Source organism: Mus caroli, unplaced genomic scaffold (genome assembly GCF_978045245.1).
Source record: "Mus caroli unplaced genomic scaffold, Mus_caroli_1 scaffold_6, whole genome shotgun sequence".
NCBI lineage: Eukaryota > Metazoa > Chordata > Mammalia > Rodentia > Muridae > Mus > Mus caroli.
In genome coordinates, this window is record NW_028227261.1 from 110,743,720 (window position 1) to 110,757,564 (window position 13,845).

The window sequence follows — 13,845 nt, forward strand, 5'->3', positions numbered from 1 at the left end:
TCCTCCTGCAGCAGGCCTTTCCCCTGCATTCTGCCTGTAAGCTCCAAGGCACAGGAATCTCTCCTCAGCTGACTTTTCTGCCTGTGGATCTCAGGATTACTGCTGGGGTAGGGGTGGGGGTGTCCCAGCAAGAACTCCATCTGCTCGGTGGCTGGGAAGCCGGTATGACCTGTGCACGAGGCAGCTGGATGTCCACTTAAGCACAAGGGCTGTTGAGGACATTATGTCCCAAGCTAACCTGATTCTATCACCGTTTGGCGGCTCCTGTAATTACAGTCCCAGGGCAGGATCAGCTTTAGATCTCTCCTTTATATGTTCCCTTGCCCAAACCCAACCCAACTCCCAGGCCATAGCATGCCATACCCACCCTTCTGAGAGAAACCCAGCCAGTCCTGGCTCTTGTCTGTCCTCATGAGAACTGCATCATTCAAAATACTCATCACTTCTCCCCAAGATGCAGACACCACCACCCCGGGAATATTTTATATTCCCACCCAGAAGTTTTGCTCAGGAGCAGTCATGTGACTTTCTCTGGCCACTAAAATGTAGCAGAACTGACTGGCACTTGGGAGTGGAGACTTCAGGAACAGCTGTGGCTCTGGGTTTTTCTCCCTTCTGTAAGGACACAGCAATGGGACAGGGTTGGGGACAGCTGCAGCTTTGGATGAGGGACACGACAGGGCTGGTGCGCTTATCCTAAGTAACTGATGGGATGAGCAGGCCCTCACTGGGACATCTGCACAGTCATCTGTCCCCAAGTGTACCTTGGAGCTGCAACACGAGGCCAAGGGAGAAGACCTGCCCGTCTGTTCCTGTCTCGGAAGCTGCAGTCTGCAGCGGACTCTGCTCTCTGGCCGAGCCTGTGTGTTTGATGCACTGCTCCCCTCTCCTACAGGCCTTGGCTTGGGAAGATGTCACTCCAGGACCTCTCCCTGTACAGTAAAGACACAACTCACTTAAGGGTAAGGAACTGTTTCATTCTCAATGTTCACATTGCTTGGAAGTACAAATAAGCATATAAAATTACTTTTATTAAAATAGAAAGGCTTTCTAGTATAGTGCTGTATACTATATATAGAATATATATAGTATATTGTGGTATACTATATAGAGAATATACATATAATATAGTCTAGTATGTTGAAAACATTTAGACAGAAACAGGCAACTGTGACAGAGGTACATCGACATCAGCACTGAGATCCTCTGAAAGCATTAAGTGCCCACTTTCAACAACATTTTGGTATAATAAGCATATTGCTATATTTCAGAGGGTACATATAACACTGAAAAATACTTCATGTAAAATCTAAGTTCAGGTGCATACAAACAGGAAGTATTACATTAATAGCTTATTTCAAACTGTAAAACATTCAAAGTATCCAATTTCTTAGACAACATGCAAACATTTTCATATTTAGCCTGATATTTTAAATATATAAACCACATTCTTTATAATTCTATATAAAAGGAAAGTCAGACACACACTTATCCACACTGTGCACATTACAACAAGCAGATGTGTCTTCAGGAGAGTATGGGGCTAACACACATGATTGTCATTTTACAAATATGGCTATTCACCTTCATAATAAAATAAAACATCATGTACTATTTACATGAACTCCTAATGATCTGACTTTTTGGCAGTTATATAGTAGCAGCAAGTGGTTTAAAGCCTGGCCTTTAAACCTGTGGACTTGGTGAGTACTGGCGAGTGGGTCTGGCTAACACAACACGGCAGGCATGACACAGATGCTTGGATGCTGTGGGGCCGCCCCAACTCACAGGCACAAATGACAACTGCTGAGAGGCCCAAGGGTGAGACAGGCACAAGTGTCACTTGGTTGTCTTGCTTTTGCTAAGCAGAGTAGAGTCCTGCCTTACATTTCTATGGAGTCAGCGTATGAGCTAATGAGAATTCAATGATGTTTTTCTCCTCCTGCCCACCCAGTCATGGCAGGCAGCGGCTTTTCACTGAGCCCTCAGCTTCCAGACACAGAAACAAACACATGGCAGCCTCAGCACTCACAGGAACTCTGAGGAGACCAGGGCACCCACCCAAGGACAAAGAGGGCCGCCTCCTATAAAGTGACCATGCCATTGATCAGGGATGCTAAATTTGCTTTGGGGAAGGGGGGGCATCTACTGAGCGAGTGTGAACTGGCCAGGGATCCACCAGGAAGAGGCATCATCTTCATTATATTGGGAGAGTCTAATTTACCATTTTAAAAACCAAGGCAAACCCCCTAATATTGGCAGATGAAAAAAAATACTGTGTGGTGCTAAGAGGTGCCACGTGCCTTTGCTTGGTCACCAGCTAGCAGTCCTGAATGTCTTTCACAAGGTGGACGGCTGGGTGGAGGAAGGCTTTGCAGTTCTTCCCAGTTGTGGGTGGTCAGGGTCTAGTCCAGAGCAAGTGCACAGTGAGGCCCAGGCTGAGGAGGAGGAGCAGGGAGTGGAAGAGAGGCCTGCCCACAACAGCAGATGACGGGAGACTGCTGGAGACCTGCACTTGGGAAATGATGAGGGCTGAGAGCGGGACGTGGGACGCCAGCGTGGGGCTGTCGGAGTTGATGAGAGACTCGATTTTCTCTGCCTCCTTATTGCAGGCCTCAATCTGCAAGGGAAAGGAGCTTTCAACACAGAGTCTCTGCACCTTCAACAGGTCCAGGCAGCCACAGAGGCAGCTTGCTTTCCTCCGTCCCTACTGTCCTAGCCAGAGCTACTGCTAACGATGGGCTTAGCTTATTACACACATGTAAGACATTAATGCAAATTAGACACGGCAACGCCACTGCCCTCGCCAGTCGGCCACTTTGGGTTCTATACTATAGCCCAGCACACACTGCCTGTGTCACTAGCCACCGCGGCTCCTGTTGGCACAGCTACAGGAAAGGCTTTCCCTCCTGCTTTAACTGTGAGGACAGACACAGGCTTGGACGGAGGCAGCTGGGACTGCTTCCATTCACCCACCTCCTTGAGTCCTTGCTACTTTCTGATGAAACCTGGGCCTACCCGAGTGAGGTTCCATGGCCTTCTTAAGGCCCCTGAGACTGCCTCTGATGAACCCTCCTCCAGGGAGGCCAGAGGCTTGGCTTGGTCACTGCCTGACCCCTGCCAGTGCCCTGCTCTCCAGGCCTTGGTGGCCTCATCTGCAGAATGGTGCGACTTAGCGTGCCTGGCCTGGGCCACCGGGAGGCTGCCTTACTGTTCCCCTCTCCCTCTCCAAGTCCCGAGGGGCTCTATTCCCTTACCCCGCAGTCCCTTTCTGCCACTGTAAGTCCACCAAACTCTAAACAGACAAGATGGCCGCACAGTACACCGAGCCTCACCTGCAAAGCTTTAGGGTAATGGTCCACAGGAATAATGAGGATCACAATTTCCGACTCGATGCTCAAGTATCCAAACACGTCACACTGTGGCACAGACACGTGCATGCGGACCTTCTGAAGAATCTCCACAACTGTTATGGGCTTCTTGCTTGTCACCTGGAAGACATTTTAGGGCCTGGAGAAGATCCCTGCTTGCTGCCCAGGCTGCTCTGCTCTAGCGGCTGCTGAAGAGGCTCTTTGACCTGTGTGTCAGCCCCAGGCTTGGCTCTGCTGGACGCGATCCTGTCTCTCAGGGCCGTGTGTGTAACGGGCTTGGGCTCCCTGCAGCCACAACTGACACTCACCAGAAGTTCTTTCTTCTTTCTTTTTTCTTCTTTCTTTTGAGCAGGGCCTTGCTATACAGACTAGGCTAGCTTTAAATTCATGATCCTAGCTCAGAAGTGCTGTTTATTTATTTAGGTTCATTTAGGTTTGAAATAGGGTCCCAGATAACCAAGGATGGTCTTGAACTTATCCTCCTGCCTCTACCTCTCAAAAGCTAGGATACAGGCCTACATGCTTGCTCTGTGTGTGCGTGTGTGTGTGTGTGTGTGTGTGTGTGTGTGTGTGAGAGAGACAGAGAGAGAGAAAGAGAGAGGAGGAAGAGGAGGAGGAAGAGAAGGAGGAGGAGGAAGGAGAAGGAGACGAAGACAAAGACGAAGAAGAAGAAGAAGACGACGATGACAGGGAGACAGACACAGACAAACACGATCCTGGATGTCATCTCTTAGGAGCTATTTATACCCCCTTTTAAAAACTATTTTTAAATTTTATTTTAATTATGTGTGCATGTATTTTTTTTTTTTTTTTTTGGTTTTTCGAGACAGGATTTCTCTGTGTAGCCCTGGCTGTCCTGGAACTCACTTTGTAGACCAGGCTGGCCTCGAACTCAGAAATCCGCCTGCCTCTGCCTCCCAAGTGCTGGGATTAAAGGCGTGCGCCACCTCCGCCCGGCTATGTGTGCATGTATTTTGTAAGGGTATTGAATGGATGCACAGGTACCATGGAGACTGGTGTTGCATGTGGCTGAGCGCTGCCTGGTGTAGGCACTGGGAGCCACATCTGAGTCTTCAGAAAGAACAGTGAGTGCAGGAGTGCTCAGGGACTGAGCCAGCTCACACTGGGACTGAGCCAGCTCACACTGTTTTTAAGACATGGTCTTTCATTGGCCAGGAACCTGCTGAGGAGCTGAGCGGGAATCACAGACCTGACATCAAAATGTAAAAATTCTATGTGTGGTGGGACATACCTGTAATCTCAGCAGAGATAAAAAGGAAGAGATAGGATCGCTGGGGCGTGCTTGTCAGGCAGTGTAGCTGAACGAGAGAGAATCTGACTCTATATACAACTGAGTGACTAAGGAAAGCATCTAACTGAGTGATCTGTCCAGCCCCATAAGCACTTCTCAAAAAGTGAGTGCTTGAACAGGAGGGCCCAGGGGAACAGTCCTGTGGGAGCACGGCAGCAGGAAATGCAGGAAGGATGCTCGGGCAGTGGCAAGGGTTTCCTGTTGCATTACTAGGGTTCTGGCTTCCCAAAAGAGAGCAGCAGGAAATGGAAAGGTGACCAGACAGGGAAGGCGGCTCCTTGGAGACATGGGTGCTGTGATGAGGTGGGGTGCAGACTATCTGGATTTCTACTACTGCTGGCCACATGGCCCTGTCACGCTCTCTGAGCTGGCAGGAGTTTTCCTGAGAAAGGGCATGGCAGGAGGAAGCGAAGGTCAGGAGTCTGCCACCCTGGGTACCAACCCCTGTTTATTGATTGTGAAGTGTGGCCTTGAGCAGGTCTAGGGACCTGGTTTTTTTAAACTACACACAGAGACAATAATTTCTGCTCTCAAGGATTCCTGAGAAGTTTAGCAATATTCTTTTAACAGTATCTGGCATATGAAGCAACTTACCTTAGCAATAGTGTCCAGTTTTTCTTTGTCAAATAATACCCGTAACATCCCAGCACATAGTGGGCAGCAAGCCCCTGTAACAGAAAGCATTTTTGTGAGTTCGGAATTAAAACAAGGAGAATCCAGAATCACAGGTGAGGTGGCCAGCTTCCACATGGCCCCCACCTGTTCTTCCTGACGACTGTATTTTCTGCTGTGCTCAACGACCAACCCAGGATCCTAACATCACCAAAGTCATCTCTCCTCAGAACCCCGTGCTCTGCTGACGGGGCCGGAACAGCACACAGGCCTGCCTGCCTCTGTCTCCCACTCTGCTCCTGACCAACAGCTTATGCTGGGCCTCTCTCTGTCTCTCTGTCTCTCTGTCTCTGTCTTTGTCCCTCTGTCTGCACAAGGGAAGTTCAGGGCTTCTGAGTGTTTGCTTCACATGTAATTTTTCAAACTACCGTAATCTGTTTAAAAACCACGGCAAGGGATGAGACAGTCACAGTTGACAGTTAACAGAGTTCCCAGCAGGCAGGCCCTCCCACCCCTTCGCTCTGCGTCATCAGGCAGTTCTGACTTGACAGTCGGGTCTCAGGGAACCTTATGTCCCCTCCCTTGGAACATGGTCTCCAGGAGGGAAGGGGCTTTGTTTTGTTCGCTGCTGGGTCTCTGATGCTTAGAGTATTATCCTGAGCACAGTGGGGGCCAGCGAGCCTTGATGAGCTCACCGATGGAGAGTTTGGAGACCCAGAACAACCTGTACGGAGCAGGCCTGGAGGGAAGGCTCCTCTGCTCTGGTAAACTGTCCCTGAAAACTGACGCTCACAGCTGTGGGTGTGAACGAGCCCACTGCGCTGACACACAGCTGAGATAAGGCGATTCCCCACCCCCACCCCTGCTTCTCTCAATTACACATTTGTGTTCACAAAAAACACCTCAACTATCCATTTAACTAATAACTAATTGTCCACGCATTTAAAAATAAACACATGCTATGTATTTAATCCACAATCCTCACTTTTTAATTTAAATGCTCCTTTACCTGCTTATGTATTGGATGCCTGGTGTAAAATTTTGCCATGCAGTTGTTTTTCTTTTTAATTTTTATATTAGATTTATTCATTTTCTGTGTTTTCATGTATGCATGTATGTATGTATGTTTACTATGTGTGCACTTGGTGCCAGAGGAGGTCAGAAAAGGGCATAGGACCCTCCAGAACTAGCATTACAGATGGTTGTGAGCCAACTTCTTAGGGCTAGAAAGTGAACCCAGGTCTTCTACAAGAACAAGTGCTCTTAACCTGAGGCAGCTCTCCAGCCACTGCCGAGCGGCTCTGATGTCAGCACAGCACATGCTGTCTAAGGCAACCCAGGACTTTGGAGTTAGCGCACAACAGTCAGCATATGAGTCACTTTTCATTTGGGACAGTGTCTTCTCCTGTATCCCAGTATGCCTGTGTCATGGGCATCCTTCCTGTCTTAGCTGAGTCTGCGATCATAACTTTTCAGAGCTTACAGACCAGTGAACTCTCTCCTCCATGGCTCATTTCCTGGGGTGGATCAGCAAATCTTTCTGGTCCCACCCCTGGCCGCCCGGAAGACTGCAGCTTACCTGGTGGGATGATGGGTTTGCAGCCTATGGCTGAGAGGGAAGGACACTTGACAGCAGCACACTCAGCCACAGCACTGTATTCCGAGAGGACCCCGACAGCCTGGCAGGGCCCGTAGTAATCCACAGCCACACGATCCGAGTAGGCAGCACACACACTGCTGTATGTCTCACCGTTGTGCCCACAGACAGGCTCCGTGGCTCTGCAGAAAGGCTGAGAAAAGACAAATAAATGCTAGCCTGGAAACTTCCATGGTACATCTTTCTAATTGTGAGCACAGAGCTGATCTCCCTATTTTCAGGAAGTGAAAAGACACAGGTTTAAGTTTTGGGGACCCTCTAGGTTTTGGTTTGTCACAAGATCAACTTTGGAATATTGTCAGCTTATTCCACTGAGACTAATACAAGATAAAAATATCCCTTCACCCACACTTCTCTTAGTAATCATGAAAGTCTAAACAGAAAGACCGCTCTTCATGAAAAGGTGGGACCTTGTCATTTCATGCTGGATATGGGAAGAGAGGAGGGAGGGATGGGCCAAGAGATGAGCAGAGGAGACACAGTTAGGGATATACCTGAGAAACACCCTAGCTGAGAAGAGGGAGCAAGGATGAAGTGTGTGTGTGTGTGTGTGTGTGTGTGTGTGTGTGTGTGTGTGTAGCAGGTACTGTCCATGTAAGTGGGGCACCAACTCCAAGAGAAAACTGTAACCAGACAAGCTGAAGGGATTTTCCCCACCACGGAAGCATGGAACATGTCAGGTTTTCATGGTTTGCAGGCAGGTGACGCTGGGGCCTAAGATGGGAATCTCCCAGGACAGGGGTCAGCACAGGATCAAGTCAGTGGGAAGCTCCAAGGAGCCTATCCCATAAGGTTATTTAATGTGGAAGCAGATCTTACAAGCCTAAAAGACTGAGTTAGGCTGATGTAAAACAAAGCTTAGAGATTTTCATGTCACTTCAGCCCAGTGGGAGAAGGTGGGAAGCAGGAAGTGGGGGTAGAGGGGGACATTGCTTTTCTTCCTGATTCCTCTCTCCTCTTTTCCTTCTCTCCTCTTCTTCTCTTCTCTTCTCTTCTCTTTTTTCTTTTCTTTTTTGAGACAGGGTTTCTTTGTGTAGCCTGTCCTGACACTTACTCTGTACACCAGCCTGGCTTCAAACTCATAGATCTCCTCCTGCCTCAGCCTCCCAAGTGCGGGGATCAAAGGCATGTGCCACCACTGCCTGACCTGATTTGTTTCTATGGCAGCCCATAGAACCGTGAAAAGATGGATAGCGGTAACCATCCCCGGTGTGAAACCTTAAGTCTTTTCCTAGGAGTAGGTTCTACAAAGCCAGGATCTGCCAGCTTCTACACTCCTCCTCAGAGGCAACACACTAACTCCTCGGGGCCGGCGTTAGCATTAGCCACACCACTCCTTTCTCAGCAGGGCTGCATTCTGCTTGTCTAAAAAGGTCACAAACTAACTTGATACCCTTGGGTTTGGTAGCAAACAACATACCTGGCAAGGGCCTCTGTAAGACAGGCTTTTTCCTCTTTGGTACAGAGTGCAGAGGTTGTTGTGCTCCGTGTGATCTGTATCACACACAGGATCTCGGGCCTGGTCACAGGTGAGCTGTCTGGGCACACACTCATATTGGCTACATCCAAATTTATCAAAAGTCGTCAGGCAGACTTGTGGTTTTGGCACACATCTGAAAATGATGAAAACAGTAGGTGACCAGGGGCAGGGAGGAACTTCGGTGGGGGCAGCAAAGCCCTGGGTGTGGTACAGGAAGCTGAGGAAAGAGCCGGGCTAGTGCAGAGGAGGACAGTCAGACTAGAGAATGGCAGCCACGCTGCTCAGAGAGAATTAGTTGTTGAGTGATGAGCCGTGGGCACACGTGGAAGAGGGCGTTCTAATTGGAACTTGGTGGGCAAGGAGAACAGAAGCAGGCTAGACTGAGGGAGGAGCCACAAACTCGAGGGGATATTCCAGGATGTTGGGGTGAGGAGGGGTGAGCTGAGGGTAGGGGTGGTAAACAGAGGTAAAAGCCAAGGACTCAGGCATGGAGTGGGAACCCCTGACCTGAGACCAAGAGTGGGCGGGGTCCAGTACTGGAGAAAGCACAGTCAAGAACCACAGACCATTTTGAGATGCTTTATTTTTTAAGGCAAGCTCTCATATAGCCCTAGCTGGCCTGGAACTTACTATACAGACTAGGCTGTCCTTGAACTCACAATGATCCGCCTACTTCCTGGATGTGGTACTCTATCTCACCTAGCTAAGTACTTATTTTTCAGCTTCATTAACAAGAGTCTATCTTAAGAAAGGCTCTACTAGCCGGGTGTGGTGGCGCATGCCTTTAAACCCAGCACTTGGGAGGCAGAGGCAGGCGGATTTCTGAGTTTGAGGCCAGCCTGGTCTACAGAGTGAGTTCCGGGACAACCAGGGCTACACAGAGAAACCCTGTCTCGAAAACCAAACCAAAACAAAAAAACAAAAAAGAAAGGCTCTACTTTTTATACTAAACCTCAGCTTCCTGTGTCTACTGGGTGGGGGATGAGCTGAGGGGAGGTCACAGAAGCCAGTCCTTCTAGTGACCTAACAAGGAAGGTGTAAGAACCAGGGTACTGGAGAAAGTTAGTAATGCAGGGAGGAAGCATGCAATCAAGCTGAGTAAATAGAAATAAGAGGTTGGGTTGGCGGGATGCTCAGGGGACAGAAGTACGTGCTGCACAGCCTGATGTCCTGAGTGTGACCCCAGAACCTATATACAAGCCAAATGTGGACGCACACTCTCCTAATCCCAGTCTTCTGCAGTGAGAGGGGAGGCAGAGACAGTGGGCTTTCCTGAGCACCTGAGGGCATGACACACTGCAGAAGCACTGAGACTGACTTCACCTCAAACAAGGTAGGGCGCAAAGCCAACTCCTGAAAGCCGTCCTGTGGCACGCATGCCTACACTCACAGCACATATACTCATGTCATACTCATACACTGAACACGCACACACATAACATACACACACATTTTTAAGAAAAGGAAGAAGATCGCAGGAAAAGGCTGAGAATCTGGAGGACAAATTTAAGAAAACGATCAGCGCAGTGATGGTCTGTTTTGTCTTGTCATGTCCTAATGTTTAGAAAAATGTCTGGTTTATCAGTAGGTATTTGAGGGAATATAACCCTTTCTTAAGAAAACAAAGACAGAAACCAACCAACCCCCACCCCATGTTACTGCTTTTATTTATTTGTTTGTTTGTTTATTTTTAAAGATTGATTTATTTTATGTATATGAGTACACTATTGCTGTCTCCAGACACACCAGAAGGGGCATCAGATCTTATTACAGATGGTTGTGAGCCACCATGTGGTTGCTGGGAGTTGAACTCAGGACCTCTGGAAGAGCAGTCAGTGCTCTTAACCACTGAGCCATTTCTCCAGCCCCGACTACTGTTTTGAAAGATGACATAAATCTATGGGTAAAATGAAAAGGTGAAATGGTGTATTGTGCAAAGTCAGCCCTTCCTCCCACAGCGCATGTCCCAGCCACCCAGCCCCCTTGCTTAGCTATTCATTCCAATTCTTGCAGAGATATTGTGTGCAGGTAAGAATCTTGACTTACACTGATCCAAACGGGTTGTGCTTTTTACCACCAAGCTACACTGCCTAGGTTGATGTACTGAAACCTGGCTTAGGGCTGGAGAGCTGGCTCAGTGGTTGATAGACATCTTTCCTTCAGAGGAGCCAGGTTTGATTCTCAGCACCCACACAGCAGTTCACAACTGCCTGTAACTCCAATTCTAGGGATCTAGTGCCCTCCTCTGGCATCTGAGGGCACCGCATGCACATGTAAACAGACATTCACACAGACAAAATACTCACCCACACACACTTTTACAATAACAAAACAGATTCAGGCCTAATTGCTCCCCAGAAAGAAGGTACTAACCCTCTTCTAGCCCCTTTTGTATGATACCATCTGTTTTCTAAATTTATGTTATCAATTCTTAAATCTTTGTCAATCCAATAGATTCGAAGTGATACACAATTATAGTTTTAATGTAATTATCATTTCTGGCAATATGACAAAGGTTAAAGGTTGGTGCTAACTGCTGTACACTTGCCAAAATCACTTAATCTCTTATCAGTAATATATAGATTGCATTCTTTGGTCTCCCTGGTAGCTGACTGGGCCAACTGACTTGAGTTCTAGACAGTGGAATGTGGCTGGCAGTAGTAACTACACTGGAGTCTCTTCAGGGGGTCCAGGGAGTGGCACTATTTGGAGGTGTGGCCTTATTAGAGTAGGTGTGTCACTGTTGGCATGGGCTTTAAGACCCTCATCCTAGCTGCCTGGAAGTGAGTATGCAGCCTTCAGATGAAGATGTAGAACTCTCAGCTCCTCCTGCACCATGCCTGCTTGGATGCTGCCATGCTCCTGCCTTGATGATAGTGGATTGAACCTCTGAACCTGTAAGCCAGCCCCAATTAAATGTTGTCCTTTGTAAGATTTGCCTTGGTTATGGTGTTTGTTCACAGCAGAAAACCCTAACTAAGACAGACGTTGGTCCCAGGGCCTGGGGTATTGCTTTGGCCATGCTTTTGTCTGGAAGAATGTGGATTTCAGGCTTCGGATTTGGAAAGCCATGGATGCTTTAACTTGAGCTTAATGAGCCATCCTAGTAGGAACATGGAAGACTTCGTTACTGGAAGTGATTTGAGCTGTGCAGACCTGGCCCAAGAGGTTTCAGAGGAGAAGAATTTCAGTGTGTGGCCTAGAGCCTGTTTTTGTGGTATTTTGGTGAAGACTGTGGCTTCCTTTGTCTGAAGAGTCTGCCTGAGGCTAAGGTGAAGAGATTCAGGTTAACTGCATTGACAATTTGTTCTCTGGTTAAGTCTCTTGAGCAGTATTTTGAACAAATGCAGCAAGCTTAGAAAGGAGAAATATAAAATATATGATTTGAATATTAAAGGGGCACCAGGAAGTGAAATGGAGTTGAATCTGTGTTCTAGGAGATAACAGATTAAGGGAGTGGGACTTTGGGGCAAGATCCTACCCAGCTAAATTTAGATCCAGGCATGGTGGTCACACCTTTAATCCAGCATTTAGGAGATAGGGCTATGCAGATCTCTGAGTTCAGGTCAATCTACACAGCAAGTTACAGAAAAGCCAAGCTTAGGCAGGGAGGGAATCAGAAAACAAAGCTGGTAATAAAATAAGGGGGGACATGTTTCAGCCCCATAAAATTAGCAAACATGGCAGCTTCAGCCATGTGACTCTGGCTTTAGAGTGAAAAATAGAAGGGACTTCTGGGACAGTTGTTGCTGGTTAGCTGGAGCTAATAAATTAGCTGTGATTAAGAAGAGACCAGTATCGCTGAGGTGACATCTTCTGGAAAGTGTTTTCTGGGAGCACAAAGTAGCTGTGTTGCAGAGACAGCCAAGGTTGTACTTCATGCTGCCGCTGGACTTGGTAATGTGGTAAGCCACCCAGGTGGGTACTGGTTTTGAGGCATGAAGGTGGCATGAAGAGCAGCTGAGGCTGGGCACTGTGAAAAGCCATAGAAGCGCACTGGTGAAGGTGTAGCCCCAGTTGCAGTTGACAGCCCAGGACTGAAGGGATTATGAAAAGGAGTTGAGGCTTGGCACCATGAAGAGAGCCTGTGAGAGGCTACTGATGGAGCCTACTTACAGCGGAACACCCCAGCATATTGGAGATGCCAGTACCATGGGATGATCACCAAGAACAGCAGTGGCAGTGGAGTGGATCAACCTGAGCTTAGAGTGCTACAGAGGGCAGAGCTGGAGAAGTCATGCCAGCCCTTTGGAGGAGCCTAGAAGATCATGTGTGGATCCCAGATATTAAAACAGGAAGCTGTAACATTGAAGCTGCCTTGGAGACCCCAAGATGTTCAAGATGCCAGAGCCATGGGATATCTGCTGAGGAAAGCTGCTAACAGGGAATGGAACCAGCTCAGGAGAAAGAAGTTTGCAGTCAACAAAGATGAAAACAGAGATGGAGATCTGAAGTCAGCTTTGACAACAGACAAGGAGATGCAGAGTTGGAGTTTGCCCAGCTGGCTTCCTGTCTTGCTTTGGTGATTACAGTTAACTGATTGATAAATCTCAGAGGAGGCTTTGAACTTTGGACTTTTAACATTGTTTATACTGCTCTAGACTATGGGGACTTTGGAAGTTAGACTAAATGTACTTTTTAAAATTATGTTACGGCTAGGTATGGCCCCCACAGACTCATGTATTTGAACAAGCCTATGGGCACCAGGGAGTGGAATGTCCTGGTTTGAATATGCTTGGCCCAGGGGGTGGCATTATTAGTAGGCGTGTCACTGTGGGCATGGGCTTTAAGACCCTTATTCTAGCTGCTTGGAAGTGAGTATTCTGCTAGCAGTCTTCAGATGAAGATATAGAACTCTCAGCTTTTCCTGCACCATCCCTGCCTGGATGCTGCCATGTTCTTGCCTTGATGCTACTGAACTGAACCTCTGAACCTGTAAGCCAGTCCCAATTAAATGTTGTCCTTATAAGACTTGCCTTGGTCATGGTGTCTGCTCACAGCAGTGAAACCCTAAGACAGAGACGTAAAAGCAAGTCAACTGTATCCAGGGTATCAGCCAATGACTCTCAGTTTTGCTTCTGTTGTATGGACGTGCTGGTTCATTTTTACCGTCAGCCTGACACAACCACGAATCATCTTGGAAGGGAAATTGTCTGTATCATGTTGGCCTGTGGCCATGTCTGTGGAGACTGTCTTGTCTCTGTGTGGACAGCAGCACTTTATGAGCTGGGCCCTGAATAGCGTCATCAGAGCAAGTATGACACCGTTACCCCTGTGTTCCTGCCATGGTCGATGCTTTAGGCCCTGTGCTGGCTTCCCTGCTGTAGCAGACTGTCAGCCTACGCTTTTTAGAGCTGGATTGTGCTCAGGGTGCTTTATCACAGCCGAGGAGAAACTGGAACCATGAACTCTG

At 48.0% G+C, this 13,845-nt stretch overlaps 1 protein-coding gene across 2 annotated transcripts in view; it reads right to left on the bottom strand.

The window, feature by feature from the left end:
- Nucleotides 1-968: 968 nt before the first annotated feature.
- Reck (reversion inducing cysteine rich protein with kazal motifs) overlaps nucleotides 969-13,845 on the bottom strand; it is a 68,995-nt gene continuing 56,118 nt past the window's right edge. For both annotated transcript variants that reach the window (XM_021159440.2, XM_085839338.1), the window contains 5 exons: nucleotides 8,373-8,565; nucleotides 6,875-7,085; nucleotides 5,278-5,351; nucleotides 3,336-3,491; nucleotides 969-2,620 (listed from right to left, as the gene is read on the bottom strand). In XM_021159440.2, coding sequence (XP_021015099.1) covers nucleotides 2,399-2,620; nucleotides 3,336-3,491; nucleotides 5,278-5,351; nucleotides 6,875-7,085; nucleotides 8,373-8,565 — 856 coding nt within the window. In that variant the 3' untranslated portion in view covers nucleotides 969-2,398. The remainder of the gene's footprint in view (nucleotides 2,621-3,335; nucleotides 3,492-5,277; nucleotides 5,352-6,874; nucleotides 7,086-8,372; nucleotides 8,566-13,845) is intronic.